A 26276-nucleotide genomic window follows, 5' to 3' on the forward strand; every position below is an offset into this window, starting at 1 on the left:
TTCGCTGCAAAGAGAATCACACATAGTACTTTTTTGAGAACTGTTCCGTTGTCAGTCGTAAAATGTCGACTTTGTCTGATGATGAATTGTCCCAGAAATCATCTGAAGCTTCTGAGGATAGTTTTGCGCCGGCAAACGAGTTTTGCCATGCGAATAAAGATAAATAAAGAACGGCACGGACCCCGTGTGGCTTTTGTAGTCACATCGCTTTATCGCTTTCAGTCGAATTGTATTCTTACTTGTTGTAAGGGATTTTCCTTTTTTGTAAGAAATGATCGAGAGATATATAAAAATTGTTTTCGGCAGTGGCTGATTGTGTATCAAGGCGGATATTGGGGATTTGTGAAAGCCATTTGTAAGCCGTTAATGTGTTTGCCAGATGCATTTGGTCAATGATCTCATTAACCCTTTCCAGCGTGTTTTTTACAATCGGTGCTTTGAGAGGTTTGAAGTGAACTCAGTTGTTGAGTTGCACTTAGCTTTGGCCTCTTGTTTTTCTGTCTTATTCATGATGACTAGCGTTGTGTTGCTGTGGTGAGCCAAAGCAGAATTTGCTTCAACACTTTCAGAGCCGTGACCTCATTGCGTTACAAAGTATTTTTTGGCTTGATACAGTCTGCAAGTTGTATTATGACAATTTTCCAAGTAGCTCTGAAGGGCGATAGAAGACTGAACCGGAGGTATTCAGTTTGATATGAAACGGTAGTGGTTCTTTGTTTTGTCCGTGAAAGGTGTAACGGAGGTGCATTGGTCTTGCGAATAAATCTCGCAAAACTTGGTAACCCGGTGACCCCCTGATTTTTTTCAGTGATTGCTTTTTGCACTTGAAAAGGATAATGCACAAAGATTTTTGAAAAATTCTACGGAGCGTAATTTCAGAAAATCTACAAAAAAGGCAATTTTCACACATCACAAATTTCTTTCCGTAGAATTTTCTAGTTTTTTTTCTGATGATTCCTTTCGACGTTATTATCATATTGGAACAATAAAAAGAAGGGGTCACCGGACTTGTTTTCATGCAATAGCTTTCGTGAGTTTAGCAATTTCCACGCGCGTTCTCGCGCATTTAAAAATCTGGATTCTATAAGATCGACATTTGCTCATGATCTGTTTTAGCTACCGCTGACAATTGCGTGTGCTCGCGCGAGCACATACGATCTGATGTTTACAGACGTTTACTGCTAAGAAAATCATTAAACAGCCGTCAAAGACAGCCTCCCGAGCTCATCTTAAAAATCCTACACATGACTTCTGGCTATATCATATTATTTTCCTTGAAGTTTCAAAGTCTTCTTCCACTTCAGGTCGATTATCCTTCACTTGAGTTCTTCTTTTTTCGCCGTCGCAAGGTTTCATATCGGTTGAATATTTCTTTTAAATGTGAAGTGAAGCAACCTTTACTTCTCCGAAAATCGCCTTCGTTATCTTAGTTTCTATCTCCTGCATTCACAGTGGCCGCTCAACACATCAAATACAAGCTCTTAGGTAAACTTCTCACAAAAGTAGAAAAAATTCCACGCGCCGCCATCTTTGTTTTAAATTTTCATCTTTTGATCTCGCACGTTTCTCTCGCGCGCGTCACGCAAGAGTGACCTGTTCCCCGCGCGAGGAAACTGGTACGTGCCACCTTAAGTTGATTCGTACTAAGCCCGTGATGATAAATCAGGTACGATGAATATATGTAGTTCATATATTCATCGTACTGCGGTTCTAAGATGAAGCTGCCTTTCGTTATCACCTTTTTCCTCTGCATTTCTGTTGGTAAGTTTGAGCTTAACACCCACTTTTTTTAACGGACTAATTTCACTGTTGCTAATTTATCAATGCAAATTAAAGCTTGTGTAACATGCACGCGCTCGGTTCTTCGCGCGTGACTAGTTAGTTAATGTCTTACTTTAATTTTCCTTCATCAAATAGTTTTGTTCGGGATTTACTCTTAAGAAGTAGTGTATGTTACTCTGTATAAAGACAACTGAGAGATTGGGCACGATCATTTGGGGAATTCACACATTTACATTTAGAATCCTGTAAAACATGCAAGATGATTTACATTCCTTATATTCAGCTAGCGCCCATTGAGTAGAACATGGGTAGAACATGAGTAGAACATCTCAGCATGTAAAGAAAATCTTTAGAAACATATGTAATTCAGCTGATGACTAATTCAATGTCAAAATGACGAATTTCAGGATTGTTTGAATGCAGTCTCGTCAATTTTTTTTGCACGCCCTGAGGAAGCATTTTTTAAAATTGAAGGATTCATGATATATGTCTAAAAGAAATGCACGCGCTTCTTAATCAATTCTCCAATTATTTTCTCAGAAGCATCGTGTAGACGAAATTTTGTGGCGAAGGCTACAGAATCCTTTATTTCCAGAACTGCTTGAGAACTTTAACTGAAGTGCTGAAATTGTAGTGATCATCGGAAATTGAGCCTTGAAACGGAGACAAAATGCAGCCCTTTTTGATCGGCTAACCAGCGACTTCGCCCGCAATGCACTCTGGTTGAGCGTGGTCTCTTAAGTTTCTCTGTAACCCTAGCGCAGCATTTCCTATTCTATTCAAAACATCCACTTCATGAAATAATGATACATTTTGACACACGTTTCGTGGAGGAGACGTACGAGAAGTGTTACCGAACTAAAATTATAATTTCGATTTGATCTCACCTTGGACTGAATGAAATTGTTTTCAATGAAAGATGCAAAGATCATCATAATGAAAACTTTAAACAACCTTTTATTAAAAAATGAAACAGCTTTTCAAGACAAGATGCAAAAAGATTAAACGGCTTTTCATTATAAGATGTTTAACAAGCATGCGTGGTAAAAATTTTTGCTTCAGTACACTAAAAAGAACAAAACTTATGAAAATATTCATAACAACTGCATTAAGCCCTTTCTATAACTACAAAGTTCAACAACAACTAACAAAACTACGTCTTTTCATCCTAATACAGCAAAGCCATCAAAGTGCATGTGATGAGAGCAGCGACGCTGACTTTCTGTAGTGTGGCAGCGTTACACAGGTCTCCAGAACAACAATTTAGTTCACATTTTCCCTTGTCTTTACAGATGTCGAGGGTGCTAAGGTCACTATCGCAAATTTCTTTAGTCGTACAGCCTTTCCCATATGCTGCAGCGGATGCACTTTCGTCTTTTACGTCTGCAGATACTTTATAGCAGCGATCGCTAATGGAAGGACAATCTACTTCTTTTCTGATGTCTTTGCAGTCATCCCAGCCTTTGGTGGTCAAACATTCGTAACACTTCAAGCCGTATCCTAAGGAAAAAAAAAGCATTTTAATGTTGTTGTCACATTGCGTGGTAGCTCTTCAGATTTAGTGCGTGTTGTGAAATGTTATGCGAAATAGTCATGCACGTTAAATAAAGAGCTGTATGCTATTCACTTTTATTCAAACAGATGTTTAGATACTATCAAAAGAAAACAGTGGGCTGTTATCGTGCCCAAGAAAGCCTTAAAAAAGGAGACGAATCATCGAAGAATGACCTCTACAAAACAAAGGGGGAACAAACTACTCATAATAAGCTATCTAAAATATTCCTTCACGAACATTGTAACATTGAGGTTTTTCGTCTTTCCATCTTCAACAAAATGGGTTATAACGGCGACAGTACTTCACAACCGGGACGAGAAATAAATACTATAAAGTGAAATGGTTCCAGCCGTTGCATGTTTCATCATCTTCTATGAAATACCCTCGCCATTGGCGTGTTACGAAACATCTCGCATGAGCGAGATTTACGCTCATGCGAAAACAGTTACCTCTCCAAGTATTTGTTCAACTAAAATGTGGAAATAGAGAATGCTGTAGCCTTCGCCGCAGAATTTCATCTACACGATGCTTCTGAGAAAATAATCAGTGGAGAATTGATTAAGAAGCAGGTGCATTTCTTTCTGACATATCATGAATCAATCACTAAAAATGCTTTCCCATGGCGAGCAAAACATAATCGACGAGCCTGCACTCGAATAATCTTGGAATTCATCATTTTGATATTCAATATGTCATCAACTGAATTACATATGTTTCTAAAGATTTTCTTTGCCTGCTGAAAATGTTCTACTCACGCTATAAATGGGCGCTGGCTGAATGTCAGGAATGAAAATCGTCTTGCATGTTTTACAGGATTCTAAGTGTAAATGTGTGAATTCCTTAAATGATCGCACCCAATCTTTCAGTTGTCTTAATGCAGAGTGATATACCCTACTTCTAAATAGTAAATCCTGAACAAAACCATTTGATAAAGGAAAATTAAAGTAATAAACTAACAAGTTCTCGTCGTGCGCGAAGAGCTGAGCGCGTGCATGTCACACAAACTTTGCATTGATATTTTAGTAACAGTGAAATTAGTCCCTAGAAAAAGTGGGTGTTGAGCTCAAACTTACCAACGGATATGCAGAGGAAAAAGGTGATAACGAAAAGCAGCTTCATCTTAGAACTCGAATGCCTCTCCTTTTTTTTTCGTTTAGAACGCCAAAAGGGTAGATAGCTTGGTAAAGCAAGACGGCTTCTGATGAATTCAGAGGAGTAACCTTTATTTTCTCCAACAGAACTAAGTTTAGATCCAACCAATCATAAGGGTTGATTTGATTATCTGTCATAATTTTTAACAAATCACACTTAATGGGCGGACTTATCATTGTTTGAGTGATACGCATCTTTCTTCCCAGAAAGATGGAGCTTTTCCGAGAATTCAGGAAGTTGATTCTCTTTCACGAAGAGCATTGTTTTGGCCTCCTTCCAGAACTGAACCATAAATAAAAGACAAAGATAACACGCCATACTGCAGTTTACGATCATGTGTTGTGGTTCTAAGAAGCTGAGTCGACCCTCTCCTTCCTTTTGACGTTTTTGTTCAAATTAAACGTCACTTCAGGGCTTTTTCATGTGTGTCAATTCAATTTTCTTAGGATAGCGAGCCTTTCGAGGCTCTGCATCCACATTTTTAGAGGTCAACAGGTCTTTTTCGCGGAAATATTTTGAAGATCGAGGGGGTTTTTCTGGGAATTGACTGCTCCGCTAAATTTATTAGCTACTAGACGCATATCTGCGTGAACTCGGGGCTTTCAACATCGCACATCTGGAGTTATCTTTAGGGGACTGCCACATTGCCATTGTTACTGTCGTCACGCAATGGCGCTGCGCGCCAGGTCTAAAACTAGATATGTCATGTTTGGATCCTCCGCTGGTTTAGGACAAACACTCGGAGTCTTTACAAGGAGTTGTATGCGAAACGTGTCAGAAGCAAGGCTATTTTCGCTCAAAAAATGCTCTAACTTTCTAAAATGGTTGCAACTAAACATTGCTGTTGGGGTACATATAAAAATGACTCAAGATATCCAGAGAGATTGCCAGGTTCGCTTAAAGAAATGCTTAAAAACGGCCGGAAAGCCGAAGCATGACTTGGAACTTTGTCAACGCCGGGTAATTAAATGCATGTTCTAGAAAGAATTTCTCAGTTGATAGTATTAACTACAATACTTATATTTGTGATGTACACTGAAATCCTTGACAAAAGCCTTTTCAAACCGCTTGTTTGGAAACGTTATATACACGACATCTCGCTATGGAGTACAAACAAAGCAACAATAGAACGTTTCCTTGAAAAAGCAAACAATTGTTGTGGCGGCATAGTAGAGGGAGCTGGTTAGGAAGCGCGGCGAACTTCAAAGAAGTAACTCTTTGTTCAGACTTATGAGCTATGACGTCACACGACCGTGCACACTCGAAACAAACTTGGCGTGACGAGATTTAGGCGGCGTCATGTTCCTCGATTAAAAATGTGTTTTTAGACGCAAAATACGCTATATATTAGTTCGATTCTCGCTAGTTGATCTCTCTACAATGCCTGGAGACAATTGCTCTGTCTTTGGATGTGGTTCGTGCCGTAGAACCAAAGGAATCGGCATCTGGAAACTACCCGCTCCTCTCAACGATGACTTTCGAAAATGGCGCGAAGCTTGGCTAAACGAGCTGACGAAATATCGAGTCATTGATAAAGATTTTCAAAACCAAATTGATAATGATAAAGTATTTACATGTGAAAAGCATTTCAAGCCAGAAGACATTGAAATTTGTAAGTATTTGGCCTTGTTTTGCCTTAAGTTAATGTAGATGTCACACACAAACATAGGCGCCTATACACTAAAATAACTTGCTTGTTTTATCGATCGAAACATCAATACATTATCTTATAATTTCTTATTATGCCTTTTGAAGTTAAATCTACAAAGTTGACAAAGAAAAAACCCAAGTTTGGGGCCCTACCATGCCAAAACATGCCTAAAAAAAGTCATCCAACCACCCTAACTCAACCAAGGCCAGCACGCATCGTGAGAGAAAGTACTACAATAGAAAGCACAAGAAATCGTTATTTCTACAGCAATTTTCCAGATTTCTGTAAAAAGAACCAAACACTTAAATGCCTCAGTGAGTGGAGAGTCGAAGAGATGGCTGATAGAGGTACAGGTTTCTCCTGGGAGAGGGTATGCAATAGGTTCTTACAGAGAGATTTTGCCAAGACAGCTTAGAGGAATACTTTGGTAATCAAAGTAAGTTGGGAAGAAGAAATGACAACCCAGACATGAGATCATTTGGTTATAATGATAACACCATTCGCATACAGAGATCAGTTTCGTGCCAAAGTGGAAACACCCGTGGAAGAAAAGATAAAAGAAAAGCTTGGGTAAATGTATGCTATGAACCTGTGCGCAAAAGATCAGCCAAAAAATGCAATTAGTTAATAATGAAATTAAAGTAGTCAATAACTAATTTCCTTTTTGGCAGGTCTTTTTGTGCACTGGTTCATCATATGGGGCAAAACCTCTTTTATTAACAAAAAAAGATATATCAAAACACATTCCATATACTCTAAAGCTTCTAAACTGGGGAAACTAGTGCTATGTGTAATTAGGGATGAAAATGTTGTTAAGGAATTAATTCCTCTTTTCAGTTAATAGTAGAGGTGTTGCCCCATCACATGGTGGCAATCATGACATAATAAGGCAAGAACAAACTAATTTGGAATAAATAGAATCATGAGAAAGATTCCCAATCTTGAAAGTTCTCTGTCGCAGCTGCCATCGTGTCATGGCGGAAAGCCTCTTTAGGGTTGAAAAGTCTTACTGTGCATTTCGGTTGAATGTGGAGGCACAAGAGTGTTATCGAAACCAAAACTCGCAGTAATAAGTTTACTGTAATTCGATTAGTCATCTCAACCATTTTGTGAAACGTTGTCTACATCCAGTGGTGTGTATCAAAGGAAATCTTTCGTGAGATAATAAATGTCTCTTTAATGACTTTATCTTACAATATTGTATATAGTTCTAGAAAAGTACTTCGCTACAAGCAAGCATTACATAAATGAATACATGTGTTTAATTTAAACTCTAATACAAAATATTCAAAACTGCAAACATCTATACTAGTTACTGTTATTATACTGCAAATCATTGCATTGACTGATGACAATAAAACCCTCAAATTGTATAACTTAATATGCAATAGAGTGCAAATAATTAGACCAAGATGATTCAATTGTTGTCTCTTTGAGTCTTACTATTTCAAAGATATATTATATGCACTCTAAAGACAAAATAGACACAAATAGAGACAAGAAAGCAATGAATGAAATGAGTATCATTTGACCATGCTGTTACCCATTTTTCACAGTTACTGTAAGGCAAAACCACTCTCACTCATTCTAACTGAAACATAATGTGATTATATTATCACTGTAATATGTACATAGGAACTATTAATTGAAAGTAAAGTTACATTGACATGCTCTTTAATCTTGTCGTTCTTGCTCATTATTGTAAGCATGGGAAGCTCGGCTGATTTCTTTGCGGAGACCCTTGCTTTTCAGCTGCTTTGCTCTGGCCTTGTGTTTTTGTATAATATCCTTAGCAAATGAATAAGAGCGCACCCTTGTATACAGCCATACTATGTTGTGTAACATATCTTTGCCAACATTGCTGGGGATTTCGAGTTCACTATTGGATAGCCAGTTACTATAGGCAGTGACAACATCCACATCAGCTACAGTTTTAGAAACAACACTGCTACAATCGACTTTATGTGTTGTCCAATCAGAAGAAGCAAGTCTAAAATAATGTTCACTTCTTTCGAAAATAAGTTGAGCCCCTCTAGTTACAGCCCATAGACCACCACGATTCAGACTGCTAATAAGCTTGTGGTTTTCTAACTTGTCACCTGCTTTTCCAGCTTTTAGGATGGACATTGCCTGCTCATTTTCAGGAGTTTTGACCTTTGCTTGAGATAGTTTTCTGTGTAGGTTATGAAGAACATAACCACCAACATATTGTAGACCTGATAGCTCAATATTGGAGAGCTTCTGTTTGCAATTTTCATTTTTCTTGACTTGTGTATCCTTGCTTTCTTTGCTGTGTACCAGTAGACAGTCAGCGACTTTTGTTGACAGAAGTATAGCAATGTTTTTTGACAAATTGACAAAATAGGTATCTGAATTATAGACAACGGTGGAGTAAAATTCAGCATAAAATTTTTCTACGTTGCCGGTTCGTACGAGATTGTTGTATAGGGTTTGGATTAGAGTAAATTCACCACTTGTGGTGTTTACATGACTTGAGAAAGTGTTTACTTGTTCTTTCATCTTTGCTGTGTAGATTTTACTCATCAATATCTTTTCTTTCGCCTTTCCCATGATTCGAGTGTAGATTTCCGGGGTTAAATACTGTTGTTGTTCGGTATTTTCGCGATCACCTAACTTTTCAGCTGGGTGCTTGACAGTGATGTGACGTTTCAAGCCAGCCTTACTTTTGCAAATTTTCTGACAAAATTCGCAAGAGATAGTTTCTGGTTCAACCTGAAAAACCATCAATATCCTTTAAGTATTGCAATTGTCTATATAAAGATCCAGTTGACTTCTAACTGTAGCATAAATCGGGTTATGTCCTACATTCCAACACAACGCTGTACTGTAATACGCCATCGATAAATCTGCAGTCAAAACACCACAGTTTTTAGCTAAATTATTACTTAACTGAGACGCATTTTGAAGTTACTTCAACAGCAGCATCAGTAAAATTACTTTCTAGGGCATCATCTTCTTCCAAAATACTTAAGATCGCATCAAAATCATCTCCAAAGATATAGAGTTCGCTAAAGTCCGTACTATCCGCCATGTTGGCAAAGACTGTGTGCACGGTCACGCATGGATGAGGGTACATTCAAGTTCATCCAGCAAACAATAGGAGCGCTCTTCGAAGTTCGCCGCGCTTCCTAACCAGCTCCCTCTACTAACTATGATCAAGTCCATAATGTTTTCCCGACATGAAGCAGTCACGAACACGTGTGATGAGGTCTGCTCGTTTCGCGTTTAATTTCAAGCCTCTACACTTTAACCAACGCTTCAATTGTGTGTTTGTATAGTTCTCTGGGTCTTTCTCGAACTTTGAGCCAGGAACATCGTCGTTTTGATTTAAAATACGAGCTTTAGAGACGTTTAAACTACAGATGGGCGCATCATCGCCCATATTCCTTTACTCGAGAAGCTTGTTTGTTTGTCCTAATCGCTCTAGGGGGTCAAAATTTTGTGACGTCACAAACGCGCAGCGCCATTGAGCTAACAAGCCAACTGGGAGCAGGCCGTTAAGTTGATTCGTAATAAACCCGTGATGATAAATCAGATACAATGAATATATGAAGTTCATATATTTTGAACTGCGGTATTAGATACGTATGATGCACGAACCTCGCAGTAGATAGTGTTATTTATGCAATAACGAAAATCAGACCTGAAAAAAATCAGGCCTGTACGGGATTCGAACCACTGACCTTTGCGATACTAGTGCAGCGCTCTACCAATTTAGCTAACAAGCCAACTGGGAGCAGGCCGTTAAGTTGATTCGTAATAAACCCGTGATGATAAATCAGATACAATGAATATATGAAGTTCATATATTTTGAACTGCGGTATTAGATACGTATGATGCACGATCCTCGCAGTAGAGAGCGTTATTTATGCAATAGCGAAAATCATACCTGAAAAAAATCAGGCCTGTACGGGATTCGAACCACTGACCTCTGCGATACTAGTGCAGCGCTCTACCAATTGAGCTAACAAGCCAACTGGGAGCAGGCCGTTAAGTTGATTCGTAATAAACCCGTGATGATAAATCAGATGCTCTACCAAAATATATGAACTTCATATATTCATTGTATCTGATTTATCATCACGGGTTTCTTCAAAAGCGTATGCCTCTTTCCTCTTCAATTGACAGGTGTCACATCGTGACAGTTACTTTTCAAAAAAATGTTTGAAAATTTGTTCGGAAGCCTTTTAACTACCTTTACAAATAAAAATGTTTCGGCGAAAGCTTTCTCTTTAATTTGAATAAAGTTTGTTTTCTTCATAACTCACTCGCTATCAAATTGTTAGGTTCAAGAAGGATTTTCCCGTAATTAAACTCGTAATTGTAGCCCTAAATCATTCGGGTTCTTTTGGCAATCATTTAAGCTACAAATGGGTTTGACATGCGCCAGATACAAACGATTTTATAAGTTTAGGCTAATAAAGAATTTTATTCAGCACCAGTTCAAAATCCTAATTTTGTTGCATCGAATCATTCAGCAGCCAGTTGAATAAGTTTTTTTCATGTTTTTTCATGTTTGTAAATCGAATAAAACTAAACGGGGATGGACATAACCAAAAAAACTCATACAATGGCACAAGACTTAATGGCGAGTAAATAGTTGTATCCAGAAATGAACGTGATTGTTCTGTGGGTCATAGCAATAAAAACTGCATAACTTTGGAGACGCGAGCCGAGAATTTTCGTTTTCTAACAATCCGAGATGCTACACAAATCTCTGAACAGTTCAACGACATCAATAACAATTAACGCTCTACCTCGAAATAAGAGGTATCATAACTGCTAACAGTAACGGACAATACAAATCTACAAATGAGATTTATATTGTTATTTAGCGTAAATGTAATCTGTAGTAACAATCCCAGACGCCACTGCTCAACGGAGTGAATAACAATAAAAGATTCGTAGTTTTCAATCTCATGCTTTCAAATACTCGGTACATGATATGGTGAAATGATCGTGACAGACCACAGTCCAACTAGAACCTTACAGCAAGCCTTTGTACGATCATCTGTTTGTGTTCTTGGAGAAGAAACGGTTGGAGATCGGCTGGCATTCGGCATAAATTTGGGTCGAACAAAGGAAAGGTCACCCCGATGCAGAATGGGTTGACATGGTAGTACACATTTGAAATATCAGGTGACGTTTGTTGCTGACCTGCCTTGTAGTATTGCCGATTAAGTCTTGTAGTTAGCACAAGGTCATCAGGTGGATCGGGTATAGTTCCGTCAGGCTTCAAGGAGTAGCTACAGCCATAACATCGTGTAACCTTACTGTCTAGAAACGCAAGTCTGGTGAAAACTAAGATTCCTGGTGTAGGCTTTGGACGCTGAGGGTACGTGGGCGGTTTGTTCTCTTTTATTTGCATGGGTTCATGCTGTTGAGAAGGATAATTATAAATGAGATGCGATGATTCTGAGACATTAAGATCATGACTAGGCTGGATCGGAGCATGGGGTCCGTTGAAAGGACAAAATGCAATGTTTTGGTCAGAGGCGAAAGTTCCAGGCACAGGTGGGCATGATGCTACCGTATTGGCCTCGGACGCGAGTGAAGGCTGCCATACCTGATTACAAAGAAGACGTCTTGCCTCCTTGCTTTGACCCGATATTCCAGGAACAGTTGGATTTGAACAGATCGTATGGCTTAAAGGCGCTAATGCAGGCTGTAAGACCCGACTGCGAACAGTTTGTCTTCCCTCTGTCAATGTTTTATTGTTGCCACTTTTTCGTTTTCTTGTTCCAACTTTTTGACCTGCGTTCTTTGGCATATTCACATTTGCAATTGCTGAAAGATTAGGTGAGCGCTTCTTGCCTTTAAACCAATTCAGGAACTCTTTAAGTACACCCATTTTCTCCGCTGCAGCTAAGGTGTGTGAGCACATACTGTATGTGGCCCAGTTAGCGCAACCTTTATCGCACTGTACTTTGCCAGTGTTAAGGTAAACTTGTACAGAATGAGGGTCACGCGATGATCGGCTGTGGACCAGTATGCGGACTGGGGCAGATCGGTCACTTCCTTCATCTGACGGCACTTTCCACAATGTTGATTGGTCATCGACTGCCTTGGCAGCCTTGCTAAACATCCCCTCGAGTACTGGGAAGGGAATGTCAATGATGCGACAGTTCTCCACAGTAATAGATAAACATTTTTTCGTGGCAGTTCCTTCTTCTCTAGTCACTCCGTGTCTTAGAGGATCGGACATTGACCTCGAGAAGAATTTTTTCTTGAGGGAATTCTTCTGTTGTTCAGTCATCCTGTAGAAGTTCTTCTCTTCGACAACAAGGAATAAAAAGTCATCAGTCAAGTTGTACTCTCCTCGGCCGATTACCGCCAGAAACTGCTCTTCGTTTTGTCTCTTTACTTCCGTTCTTATTCGTTCTATCGCAGGGAGAAGCCCATCTGCCTTCTTTGCGAACTTGGATTCTTCTTCGGCTTTAACTAATCGATTCATACATTCGCTTGCATTTTGTGTATAGACCTTTGGGGGGAAGCCAAGGCCGCACATTGAGCGAATGTCGACTGTTGCACTTTCGCGGATAATCATTGCTTTTTCTTTGACGAAATAGCTGGTAAACTTGCCACCATTCGGATGCAAATGTTTCCATTTGTTTGTTACATTGTTCAGTGCAATGTCAAACTCTCGACTTGAAGAGCAGTCTACAAGCCCACCTTCCATGACTTCCCCCAGCACCTTATCAAAAATGTCGCAAACAATTTCTGTCGCCACACTTCCTGTTATTCCATACTCTTTCAGTTTTCTCTTGACATTGTCTCTTAAGTGAATGTCGCAACGCAAATGCTTGGCGTCTTCAAAAACCTGAGACATTGCTTTGTATAAGTTTTCCTCACCATCAGTGCCGAAAGCCAAAACCCCACTCGTTTCTTTGTTATATTTGGTCATGAGAAGAGGCAAGGTCTTGTAGGATGTTAGAAGCTTTTGCTTATGGAGAATGCCTGGTCCGATGCAGACTGGGTGGACTCCATTACTGTTAGTTAACATCAGATTCCGGTAAGTGCAGAACGTGAAGTAGAAATCTGCAATCTGAAAGGTGCAGTCAATCCCCAGAATGCAAAATGCTTCTGGGTTAGTGCAGAAGCGCACTATGTCAGTTAATTGCTGTTCTGTGGCGAGGAATATTATCGGCTCTGGGAAAAGAGGAATTTCTCTTATGAACATGTTTTCTTTTGGGCTTTGCTGCTCTTCCTTTGCCTTTGTCAATACCTGCAAGAGAGGGTCCGCGGAGGAGGCACAACCAACATTCTGACGTTTCAATTGTTTCTTCAGATTGTAAACTTGCCCTCTGTCTCTGGGAAATTCTCCTGCGGATTCCACCTTCAAGATGCCCCCTCGTCCTTCGACAATGGAGTGAATGACCTGAAGTGGTGGTAATTCCTTTAACTTATCTCTTATAAAATCTCGGGTGCTCTGCATAGTTCTTTTAAAGGCACGTGCCCTCATTCCTTTAGCGGTCCCATGACTTTTTACAGAGACTTCTTGTTCGCCGTCTGTGAAAATGTATTGTATAACTGCCAAGTCGTGAGGCGATGCTGATAAAGCCTGACGCGCATTTATTATCGACTTTCGCAAAGAGGGCAAGCTTTTGTTGCTGAAAAACTGCCTTTGTACTATGTACAAAATGTGGTCAGATGGGCATTCACCTTCATCCTCCAGCTTGTGACAGACTCCTTTGTCGTCCTTCGAGTATAGAAACTTCTTCGATCCCGTGCATAACCAAGCACCCAAGTCGTCACACCTTATATCTTCTTTATTTGACAAGGTCGACGTATCCACTACAAAGACGGATTTTTAGAGACGTATGTTGGTACGCGTGTTGCCACTCCTGTGATGTCAGCACGCTCTTTTAAAAGAATTTCAGCTGCCTCGTCCGTATTCATTCCTTTGGAAAGGCCCCACTTGTAGACTGGTAGACGTTGGTCTCCATCGTAGAATTTTATTTCGGCGATAGGGCCAAGGGACTACTCCTCCTCACTTTCGTTTGTCCCATCTTCCATTGCAACTTGCCCATTTCCTGAAAACGTAAATGGCTGACATTATCCTCGTCATTTCAGCAACCTGCTTTGCGAAAGTTTTTTTTACATATATTTTAACCACGTCACAAATATTTTTCAGATATTCTTACTTCTTTGTCAATATATATATTTATTACACGAATCGGTCAGTCAGAGGGCCAATAACTAAAATGAACCAATCAAAATGCTCTATTGCCGGTCCAATATTCTCTAAGTATTGGACCGGGCACTGTCCCGAATGGTCCCGAATGATACCGCACTTGTGTCCCTTTGAACTTCAGTCGTATAATAAATCTCTCATTAACCAAGCTTGCCCGGGAGCATACTGGAAGAATATCGGCCCTCGGTCTTTTTTGTACGGACCTCGCTGCGCTCGGTCCGTACTGTCAAGACCTCGGGTCGATATTCTCCCAGTACGGCTCTCGCGCTTGGTTAATAAGATATATATAGTCGTTAATGGAACTCTAAGGCCAACAAAGGTACACCGCGCCAGGAGGATCAATAAAGATTCGCAGTCCAAACCTCACAGCCAACACTAACGTAGAAAGTTTAAAAAAATTGCGAGGATGGACAACTTCTGACGTAATAAATATAAAAAATTTTGATAAAAAACGTTTCGGTCAGAGACCTTCAGTTATTTACAACTTTTGAAATAAAAAAAGAGCATTAAATGGGATCGAAATGCTAATGATTACGTAATTACAAATAACGACTAATAAACTTTAAACATTCTATATATATATATATATATATAACTGCAGACAGTGCACACTGTTTCGACCTATAGATAATGATTAATATAGATAATCATTATTGACATGTCACTTTAACTAACCTTCAGGTACTCGGTCGGGCTTCCTGTGAACACTCCCGTGAATGTTTCCTTTAGGAGAAGAATTTTCGACTTCCTAAATAAACATAAAAATTAACAAAATAAGATAAATAATAGAGGTTATCTTGTCCTTTTCTTTACATCTTATTGTAAAAAACACATATTGTCAAAACGTGGTGATTTGCAATCAGTGTCTTTATTAACAGTCCCCCTTAATGTTTTGAACATTTTGATAACCCAACGGTTCGGATGATCTCATTTGACTTTTTTCCGAGATTCATTTTATGTGAGAACTTACATTTCTCAACGCCTTCTGGTCGCTTCCTATGACAATGGCGCTCTCCTTATTGCTGACATATCCGCGACAGACTGTTACGTCGACATTTCCATTACTGACATTACTGATATCTACCTGAATCCGTTTCGCTGTTACTTCTGCCTCTTCTTGATTTGACTTTCGCTTCATTGGATGGTGATTTTCCTTTCCTTGAAAAGAAGTGATCTCTATTTTACCGTTACCAAAAAATGCAAGGACTAAGCTATGTTAAGAGAATATACCCCTCGCTTCACTTTGAGCAACTAAGCCCAGAATTCTGGCAATATAAGAGCATTGCAGGAGGATAATGCACCTCCCCTTTTCTCATCATTTACAATTATTATTTACTGCTTACAAATCGATGACTTTATCTGATCACGACGAAGGCAGTTAGGAAAATTGCACGCAGAATTTAAACATTTTTGTGAAAAGATAAAACAAATATACTTTTTTCTAACCTGTGATTGGTGTTAACCAGGCAACACTTTGAAATTCCTGTCCCGAGATTCGCGAGATGTAGAGTCGTTTTAGAATCCACCGGGCAAGCAATGTACAAGATTGAGGACTGCAATCCGGCGTCACTAGTAAGATACCATTACTATTCCCTCCTACAGCTTCAGAAACAGGATGAGTGTCAATCAAGAAAAGGGCATCTTTGTGCTTTCCCAATGAGAATATGTACGGGCGACATTTGTAAATAGCAACAGTAGTTTCACTCTGATGTAACTTCTGCGTTAAAGCACTGATAAGTTCAATTTTCCCACCATCTGAAAACACGGAGTTGGAAGATAAACACTCTTCTGATAGCTCATAATCGGAAGACAAGAGCTTCAGTTCTTGCAGTATCACTTTTGCCTCAGACACGTCATAATACTGATCACGGTTTCTGTGTTTGTTGATCTGCCTCGGAAGATTAATAATGACGTCCTCAGCGATCTCGTTGACATTATCCCACTGAACATCTCTTTTCTTCTCATTTACCTACAAATTGCAATATCATTATCGCTAAAGAAATATCGACTTTTCATATATACTCGATGTGTACCATACCATTGTGTTTTTATGCTGCTTCTCAGTGTTACGAACAAGAATCAGCCGAACATGTGTCGCCAAGCGGAAGAAACGTTTAAGGGCACCACTCATAAATCGGGCGTGCCTTTCACCTTATGCGGCGTTGGATGAGTGGCTTGTTCAGAATTTTATTTGTTTTACGGAATGTCATTTTCTTGCCTTATGGTACATAGCTGGATTTCACTCTCGGACAAAAATTTTCACTATTCTTTCACGAAGGAACATTATGTAAACTAATGTGTTTGATTAATATTTCTTAATTTCATAAACAGGCAACAGTCGCAATTATAGCGCTGCTGCGGCTTCACGGTCTCAACCTGATCTAGAATAGTTCTTGACTCTTTTAAAATTTAGAGAAGTTACCGACATTATCTATGATGTTTAACGCTTATTGACGATGCCAGTTTTGCAGGGAAGTAATTTGTCCCGCAAATATTTCTGAACGCTAAAGTAGACTTACGCTGAGGCGAACTTAGTGTGTAGTGTGAATGCACTAACTTATTCCTTGAAATCTCAGACGTGGCAACCACCACATCCCTACCTATGTCCACTTCAGCAAGCCGACGCCAGACCCCTCCCACCGACCCCACCCTCTCAACCCGGTATAAAAACAAAATACCCAAAAGTACTAGACCCTCAAACCTTGAATTATTAATTATCTAAAATAACCCGGAACTAAGAACCACTTAAATTTACCTTGTTTACAATGCGGTCACAAATGGTCATAGCAAGGAAGGCGCAGCAGTTGATCCCATCATTTTCTTGCGTCTGGGCTGAGCACTGGTTCACGGACAAGTTCAAAAAACGCAGAGATGCTTCTGGCTGATCTCTATCGAGGAGCCTCAGAGTTTCGGCTGCAGTCGGTCTTGATCTTGGATCAAATTTCGCGCATAACTTCAATACCTCTTCAATTTGCCGCCATTGAGTTATCCTGAAATACTCATACTTACCGTCGTGACACGGCAGTTGTTGTCGTTTCAAGACATCTTTCAGAGTCTTGCTGGAGAATGAAATGCCAGATCGTTCAAATTCAGCCGAATATGGATGGGTAAGGTTAGGATTGATAATAGAAAACATCATAAGCCCTAAAGACCACATGTCGGCCTTCTTTAGGTCTTCCTGGCCAGCGAAACGGAGGTTTTGTAAATAGATCTCCGGTGCCATAAATACAGGAGTACCGCGGCAAATTGATTCAGTCCTTGTTTGTACGAATGAGGTTGTCTGCATGTCTGGAGATCTGCTCAGACCAAAATCGGCAAGTTTGCAGACAATGGGGCACTCAGTGTACACCTTAGCCCAGTCACTATCCATTGTAATATAATGGTTAATGGAAACCAGAGTATTTCCAAGCTTTAGGTCTCTATGGGCTATGTTGTGGCTATGTAGATAATCTAGCCCAGTTACAACATCCCTTGCGCATAGCACCAACACATCTGAGAAAGACTTGAACTCAAACTCGGCATCAATGAAATGAATGAAATCCTCAAGGGAACTCACTTTCTTTTCAACTTCAAGGAAATTAAAGTCGAAAAACGAGTACTCCATCATGATAGCGTACGGTTCTTGGCAAAATTTCAGGAATTCACACACATTTCTGTGGCCCTTTACCGCGTTGAGTATTGCAGCCTCTTTCTCAAATCTTTGTTTAGCCTCGGCCGACTCTCCTTTCATTTTTTTTACGATGACATTTTGCTTTTCTTTGTCGTAGTTCACCAGATACACCGAGCCAAACGTCCCACTTCCAAGCTCTTCTTTTATACTTATGTCCCTCCATTCGAAATACGGAAAATTCACAGGAGGTTTTCGTTTTTTAACGAGAGACGATAGCTTGAAAGAAGCTGCCATCTTTCCGCAACAATTACAGTGGAGATGAATGTTAAATTTTGGCGCGAATCTTTGGTGAGATCAAAGGTCAAAAGACCCATTTCCGTTTCCTGTAGCAAAATAAGGGAACGTCTCTCAATACATATATGTTATTCACCAGCCGGGAGGTCCATATTCGGAAAAACTGTGTCTGAGGTATTAGATACTCAAGACCGAGGGCACAGTTATTCCCAATACGGACCGACCTATGCTGGTGAATAACATTTTGATTTTTTTCTAAAACATAAAAAAATTGATTGCCAAAAGAACCCGAATGATTTAGGGCTACAATTACGAGTTTAATTACGGGAAATTCCTCCTTGAACTTAACAATTTTATAGCGAGTGAGTTATAAAGAAAACAAACGTTATTCAAATTAAAGAGAAAGCTTTCGCCGAAACATTTTTATTTGTCGGTGTAAAGATAGTTAAAAGGCTTCCGAACAAATTTTCAAAAATTTTTTGGAAAAGTAACTGTCACGATGTGACACCTGTCAATTGAAGCATACGCTTTTGAAGAAACAGCAGTACTTGTGTGACAAACACACACGAGTTAACTGATCATGCAACGATTTTCTCGTAAAGAGAAAAACAGAGATCTTACGAAAAGTATTTTTTATTTCCAACGACGATTAATCTTCGAAGATTTACCTCTGTTCCGTTTTAAAATGTCACGGAAAGTGAAATTGTAAGTGAATGCAAATATGTGTTTTGGAGTCGTCAGTCTGCTTGTTTGTTTTCTGTAATGGCGTGTGTAAATCGGTTATTCCGTCTTCCACCGAAAAGCTGAAGTCAATGAGACTCTTTCTACCTAGACACAAGGAGATTTAATGCGACTTTTATTCATCGAATTCCTGCGTTTCTGCCGTGAAATTTATGACGAAAGCGTATTTTAGGATTTTGAACTGGTGCTGAATAAAATTCTTTCTTAGCCTAAACTTATAAATTCGTTTGTATCTGGTGCATGTCAAACCCATGTGTAGCTTAAAGGTCAAACAGGGATTGTCACTCACTAAATTGGCTCGCCTTTAAGTCTTGTGATCGCCTTCGTATGAAATTTTTTTTTTTTGTTAAGTCTGCGTTTTACTAGTCCGCGTTTTACTGGTCCGCGTTTTACTAGTCCGCGTTTTACTAGTCCGCGTTTTACTAGTCTAGTCCAGTCCAGTCCTTCAAATACCATATGCCCTTGTGATCGCCTTCGTATGAAATTGTTTTTTTGTTGTTGTTGGGTATGATGCACGATCCTCGCAGTAGATAGCGCTATTTAAGCAATAGCGAAAATCAGACCTGAAAAAAATCAGGCCTGTACGGGACTCGAACCACTGACCTCTGCGATACTAGTGCAGTTACTACTAGTGCGATACTAGTGATTTTCGCTATTGCTTAAATAGCGCTATCTACTGCGAGGATCGTGCATCATACCTATCTAATACCGCAGTTCGAAACGTGAATCTGAACGAGTGCCAGATGTTGAAAGGGACCCTCCACAAGTATCCTTGGAAAGTGAAGACTCATCACCATGTCAGTCTGTGGAGCCCCACGAAGGGTATCGCCAGTCAGCGCACGTAGGTTGTGAAGCTGGTGGTCGTGCTTTCGTTGAAGTACTTCCCATAGTTGTCTTTGGAGAAGCACGAAGACAACAAGTGATGGCATTGCGTGACTTAGGCTGTAACACAACACTAATAGATGAAAGTTTAGCACTCTCCCTTGGACTTCACGGCAAAGAAGTAGATCTTGAAACTCAAGGGTAAATGTGCGGAAGGTGTTTACTTCCCAGCACGTCAAGAAATGCCATGTGGCACGAGTCGGAAGAGAAGAAGTTCAGTATACTTTGCGAGATGTGAAAACAATCCCTGGCCTGAATGGTCCGGATCCGAAGTTGAAGTGGTCAACAATCAAGCAAGAGTATCAGCACCTGAAGGACTTGGACTTACGTGACACCGACACAGGTCCAGTGCAGCTCATAATTGGAACTAACAACTCTGATTTGATTCTACCAAAACAAATTGTTAAACCCTTTGGTCAACCAGAAATTGACAGATTACCTTATGCGGTTGAAACCCTACTTGGATGGGCGGTGACTAACTGGTTACCTGGTGAGCGAGGAGTAGTTTCTCCATACAATGGGTTCAAGGTATACGAAAGAAGTTCAGTTGAAGATGAGGAGCTGAAGCAGCTGGTCGTGGCTCAGTCAGAGATAGAAACGTTAGGTGTGGTGAAGCTAGCAGATCCAACTCGTTCAATTGAGGATAAGCGAGCATTGTCACTAATGGAGAAGACAACCTTTAAGAATGCGAATGAAGATGCATACGATTCAGGCCTACTTTGGAGGGAAGAGGAACCGTCTCTACCCAACAATTACGAAATGGTAAAGAAGAGGCTGCAATCCCTATAGAAGAAGTTTGAGAACTGTCCTGAGGTCAGAGAGAGATATGCAAAATCGATCCAGGATGACATTGAGAAAGGCTATGTGAAGAAACTGAGTGAAGAGGAAGTACAGTGCGATAGTAAAGTGATTTGGCACTTACCACACAGATTTGTCATTAACCCCAAGAAACCTGATCGTCTCAGAAGAGTTTACGATGCATCTGCAAAATTCATGGGACAAAGTTTGAACGATAACATCTATACAGGGCCAGATCTTCTGTCCTCTCTGTTTGGAGTCTTCCTCGGGTTTTGCGAAGGAAGAATTGTATTGGCTGCTGATGTGAAAGAAATGTACCATATGCTTCGCCTCCCTGACCATGACAAGCCGGCGATGAGATTCTTATGGAGGGACTCTCTGAGAGAAGAACCGAGTGTGTATCAGTTCGAGAGAACAGTGTTTGGAGAAGTGTCTGCACCATCCAGAGCGAACTATACTATGATTTACCCACAGAAATTTACCTTTGGGTGTGAAAGCAGTCTACAAGCACTTTTATATGGATAATGGCCTACCATCAACAGATTCTCGTGAAGAGGCTATTGAAATGCGGAAGCATATGACGGAGTTACTACGCCGTGGAGGTTTCCACTTGCACAAGTGGCTGACGAATGACCCAGACGTCTTGGCGACTATACCGAAGCAAGATAGATCTCCGAGATTCCTCGAGCTGAGCGAAGACAAGTTGCCAACAGACAGAACTTTGGGCGTCATTTGGGATGCCCAGGAGGATATGCTCCGCTTTACCGGACTTAAGGGTGCTCCAGGTACAACAAAGAGGAAGATCTTGAGCCAAGCATTCTCTGTTTGGGATCCACGAGGACTCTTCCTCCCTTTCACTATCAGAGGTCACATCATCTTGCAGAATCTGAATCGTGTGAACTACGGGTAGGATGATGAGTTGAAAGAAGTTGATCTTCGAGAGTGGCGTGAATGGCACAGGGAAACAGAGAAGCTTGACGAAGTTCCAAGAACTTTACTTCAAGAACAGAAGCCTACCGAGAAACCGCAGTTCACGTATTTTGTGACGCCAGTCAGGATGCCTATGGTGCGTGTGCGTACCTAAGACGCGCGTATACAGATGATACAGTAGAGTGTGGTCTTATTGCGGGAAAAGGCCGTGTTCCCCCTTTAAACTTCCATACAGAACTTTTCCCCCCTCTCTCTCGCTGTTTTCTGTCTCTGATTCTCTGTTTTTGACACTATTGAAGGAAGCTCAAAGGCGCCCTAAGCCGGCGATTAGCTAAATCTTAACTGAGACCTACTTTTCTGCACCAATTCAAATACGTAAAATGAAATACGTAAAATGACTGCAAGATGCTACAAATCATAGAGAATACTGGAGTATGGCCTATGTGGTAAATGCCATATATCTGCACTTTAATCAGCAATATACATAATACAAATTGAAATAGAGAATTGACAAAATCATTTAGCGAGTGTGTCAGGGTGGCTAGAAAAAACCTGTCCTCAAAACTTCTTGGGGAAACAAGGGCAGGAAATCTGAGACGGGCCAGGCACAACTCGCGTCGCCCGCCAGGACTACTACGTTAAATATACGCTACATAGGCAAACTACATCTAAGAACAACAATATACGTGAACAATGAAATTAAAGCAAAAGTGCTTTTGACACGCTTAAAAAGTCATCAGACGTGTGCTTAATATACCTACTTTTTGAAGAAGGACACTTCCACCCCGCATACATATCCAGTGGGTCACCTGGAATACGCCCGCAAGCGGGGTTGGACGCGGCACCAGACTTAATACTATGCATACCGAACTTGGAAACATCATCCACGAAAGGCTGTATGTGCTTTTTAAATTCATCCCTAAGCGTAGTTACAGAAACCCCTTTGCTACGTGGATACAGAAAAGGAATCTCATTGAATATCTAAGCGTAAAGCTAATACTCTAAATTTTGCGCAGCCGCGAAACACTGACGCGCGGGATTTATAATTTGCTTCTATCCCGGCCCTTCTGCCAGAAGGTTGCTTATCGCTGGAAGGGCAAAAACCTCTACCAAGAACGGCTTAAACTGACATTCCTGCGTAGAAAAGGCCAAAATTACGACGAGAGCCATTCTGGAATGATCAAGGTTCCGCGACCGCCACATGATGTCAGGTGACAGACGGAATCGACTACGAGGCTGATTGGGGGATATATCCAGTTATTCTCGCAACTCCAGTCTTGCACCAAGGCGTCCATCCCATTAGAGCCAGGAGGAGTGAACCTCGAGTTAAATCGCGGGAGCTGAGCATTGTAATAAGTTGCAAAACGATCGATGGTGTGAAGACTCCACTTAGCATCCACTAGGCTGAAAACAGATCGGTTCAGAGACCAATCATCCCTATCGACAAACCTACTGAGCTGATCAGCTTTCTCATTCAGTGGTCTGGGGATCCACTGCGACTCGAGTGATAAATCCCGTGCAAAACAAAACTGAAATATAAATAATGCAACCGAATGAAGGTGCGCGTTAGAACTAAAAAACCGTCGTCAAGATATACAAAGTAGGTATGCCCCATGGAACGCCAGCGCTTCAGCAACGGGCGCAACAATTTGGTAAAACACAATGACAAGCGCTACTAAGGCCGAAAGGAAAAACTTGAGCACGCCATTGATTGACCACACAAAGTCGAGATACGCTTGATGCTCTGAGCAGATCTCCGCGTGGTGATACCCAGATTTAAGGTCCCATGTAAAAAAACCAGTGGCCTTCCTCTAGGATTTGAGACAAAGAGCGAAGATCTTCATACTTGAATATAAATTTGACCAGATAATTGTTAATGTGTCTTAGATCAATTACTAAACGCAGCTTTTTCCATTCCGCTACTGTTATTGGGTCAACACAGAAGGGAGGAACATTGTGTTCAACGATACAGCCATTAGCTAAGAGCTCAGCTATTGCTTGGGTAACGAATTCTGAATGCCGAAAAGCTGATTTGTTATGAGGCAAAAAAACACGGAGGGGGGGATACTCCGTAAAGGAAACCTGAACCCACGCCGAATAACGTCTAAAACAAACTATTGAAGGATTACGACGGCCTTTAACCCCATTGCTGTTGTTCCGAATATTGAACTCGTTAAAATTTCCAAAAAACAAACAAAAGCCAAAATCAACCGGAAACTAATGATCATCATCCGATACTAATTCAACAGCTAGCCATTCCCGACGAGAAGTGCTTCTCGATGAATCAGCGGACTTTGAGCTTGAGTACAAGGCACTTAAATAACTCTCCACACTATAACACAAACAAGTCAAAATTAACTGCCGCTACGGATGCGTTCTCAGACCCGAAGGATGAAAACCCAATTACTCAACACTTATATACTGCTATTCAAACAACTCAACAGCGAAGTACTCCTTAATGAACACAAAATGCCATTCAGAACGTGCGGAAAAGAAATATCTACTCAACTTCGTTAGGCAGATATTTTGATATTTCGGGGGTATTTATCTCCATTTCCTAAGTAATTCATGATTTGTCTCATATAGTAACTGTGGCTTTGCTCGTTTTCAGGGCACTGCTTGACGTGTTACCAGTGTATGAGTGCCAAGAGTTGGGGTGACTGTGGAAGTGAAACGAAGAAACAAACCTGTGGGCAAGGATGGTCTACATGTGCTAAGTTTGAACAAAAAATTCAAAGTTGGGGCGGAACGTTATATGCCAAGGGTTGTACTTACAATGAACAGTTGTGCAAAGCTGTCGAACATGAGGATGTATGCTCGTCCCCAAACAAGTGTTCTGTTTACTGCTGCAGTGGAGATCTGTGTAATGGAGGATCACTGCCAACGGCCAGAACCATTACGTTTCTGGCATGCGCATTTGTAGTCTTTCATCTTTTCGTTTAGTTCATTGATTAAGGAACTGCTTTTGTAGACAGGCCGAGTCGTAATCAACTAGCGTTTTAGAATTTAGACATTTTACCTAACGTTTACAAAAAGAAAAATTTTAAAATCTCAAAAAGCGTCCGACTTAATTTGGAAAACGTATTTTCAAATAAAAGTTAATAAATCAGGAGGGTGTCATAATCTCGTAAATGGGGAACAAAGTGAATATTCGAGGCAATTTCATGTTATTTGATGTTATTTGCCTATTTTGTTTACATCACGCTCTTGCCAAAATTCAAACGTGAAAGTTCTCTGCTAGTGGAAAGTCATTTCTCATGGATAAAAAACAGAAATCAAAATTAGCGTGGAGTCCCTGGGCAAAGAAAAAGAAAAAAAAACAGTCTCAAAGAGGAGAGAAATGACACTATTTTTTCAGGAAAAAAAACCAGTCCTGGCACTTCTCTCCACGCTGGCATCCAAGTTACGAACAAAGAAGTCGCCATCAAATCTATATTTACCGTATATAAGGTGAAACACGAAGCTTTCTTTCAATAAGCAAGTACCGGTCTTGATACAGAACAGCCAATCGCCTCGAATCGAATGAAATCCTGAATAAACTTACCCAAGGGAACTCATTTCAGTGATACGGGTATTATCTATAGAGATATCGATTATAAAGTTCTGGATTCATCTACGCAACTTACCAGACTGATATTGCAAAACAATACTTATTCCTCTCCGAAGAATTGGCTGATAGAAACCTCTAAAGTTTGACGCTGACAATTAATAACTTATTGAAAAGGTGTGATCCAAGTTCTATAAACTTGAACAATAACGATACAAATATGAGAACTACTCATTTAAAGTTAAAGAGGAAGATCTATGAGGACCACCAATTAATGCTAATTAACGCAAACAGAAAATTAGACTTTTACTCCTCATTCAAAAAAGACACTAAGAAAATAGAATTCTTAGATCTAATAAACAATCCACAACACAAAACTGCCATTAATAAATTCCGTCTAGGCAATCATAAAGTGCACATTGAAACGGGAAGATACACGACTCCAAAGACCCCAGTCAATCCGGCAAAGAATCTGTTCTTTCTGCCATTTAAATGAAATTGAAGATGAAAAACATTTATTTTTGTGTTGTCCTTTGTATGATAGTTTTCGATTAGAACTTAACAACAAAATCGCAAGAAAGTATCCTTGCTTTGAAAACTTTGATCACAACTCTAAAGTATTATTCCTTTTTAATAACGCTGATCCGTCTATATGTAGACTCATTTCTGCTTTTATATTCCAAATAATGAATATCAGACAAGAAGTTCTGTTAAAGACGAAGTGATGTTAAATAATTATTGTTACTTATTCTTACTTAGGTAATGCCATGTACTACTTATGGAAGTACCTAATAAAGTTGTTGTTGTTGTTGTTGTTGTTACTACTTAAGCTGTCTGTCGATTAGCTGTTTTGCTTTTCAGCATTTTCTCCGGCTTTCATTTTTGCCGCGGGTTTTTTTCTTTGACAATTTTTTCCATTACTCAACGTTCAACAGAGCGAGATAAAAAAAAACGTGACTGCTATGCGATACTTTTCCCGAGAAAATCTTGATACATTGTCATTGACGCAAGGATTAGGAGGAGGCGAGATAATCTGTTGGTGTGGCGCTAGTTCTTTAGAAACCTTTAGGAGCTAAAATCTCGCATTTGATTTGGAGAGGAATACATCCACTTTGAGC

General features: G+C 40.2%; 2 protein-coding genes and 2 pseudogenes across 2 annotated transcripts; 2 read left to right on the plus strand and 2 right to left on the minus strand.

Moving 5' to 3' along the window:
- Positions 1–855: 855 nt before the first annotated feature.
- Positions 856–24723, plus strand: LOC148740712 (uncharacterized). Its single transcript, XM_088742981.1, has 2 exons — positions 856–1761; positions 24223–24723. Exons 1-2 carry the CDS (start codon positions 1716–1718, stop codon positions 24552–24554), a joined length of 378 nt encoding a protein of 125 aa, XP_088599107.1. The 5' UTR covers positions 856–1715; the 3' UTR covers positions 24555–24723.
- LOC111344278 (uncharacterized) lies at positions 2720–4570 on the minus strand. The gene is made up of 2 exons (XM_088742104.1): positions 4411–4570; positions 2720–3282 (listed from the first exon to the last, which is right to left on the minus strand). The coding sequence occupies exons 1-2, from the start codon at positions 4454–4456 to the stop codon at positions 2951–2953; spliced, it is 378 nt and encodes a 125-aa protein (XP_088598230.1). The 5' UTR covers positions 4457–4570; the 3' UTR covers positions 2720–2950.
- LOC148740713 (uncharacterized) lies at positions 10240–18260 on the minus strand (annotated as a pseudogene).
- Positions 18289–21138, plus strand: LOC148740714 (uncharacterized; annotated as a pseudogene).
- Positions 24724–26276: the final 1553 nt, after the last annotated feature.

This window comes from Stylophora pistillata, chromosome 1, assembly GCF_964205215.1.
Source record: "Stylophora pistillata chromosome 1, jaStyPist1.2, whole genome shotgun sequence".
Lineage (NCBI taxonomy): Eukaryota > Metazoa > Cnidaria > Anthozoa > Scleractinia > Pocilloporidae > Stylophora > Stylophora pistillata.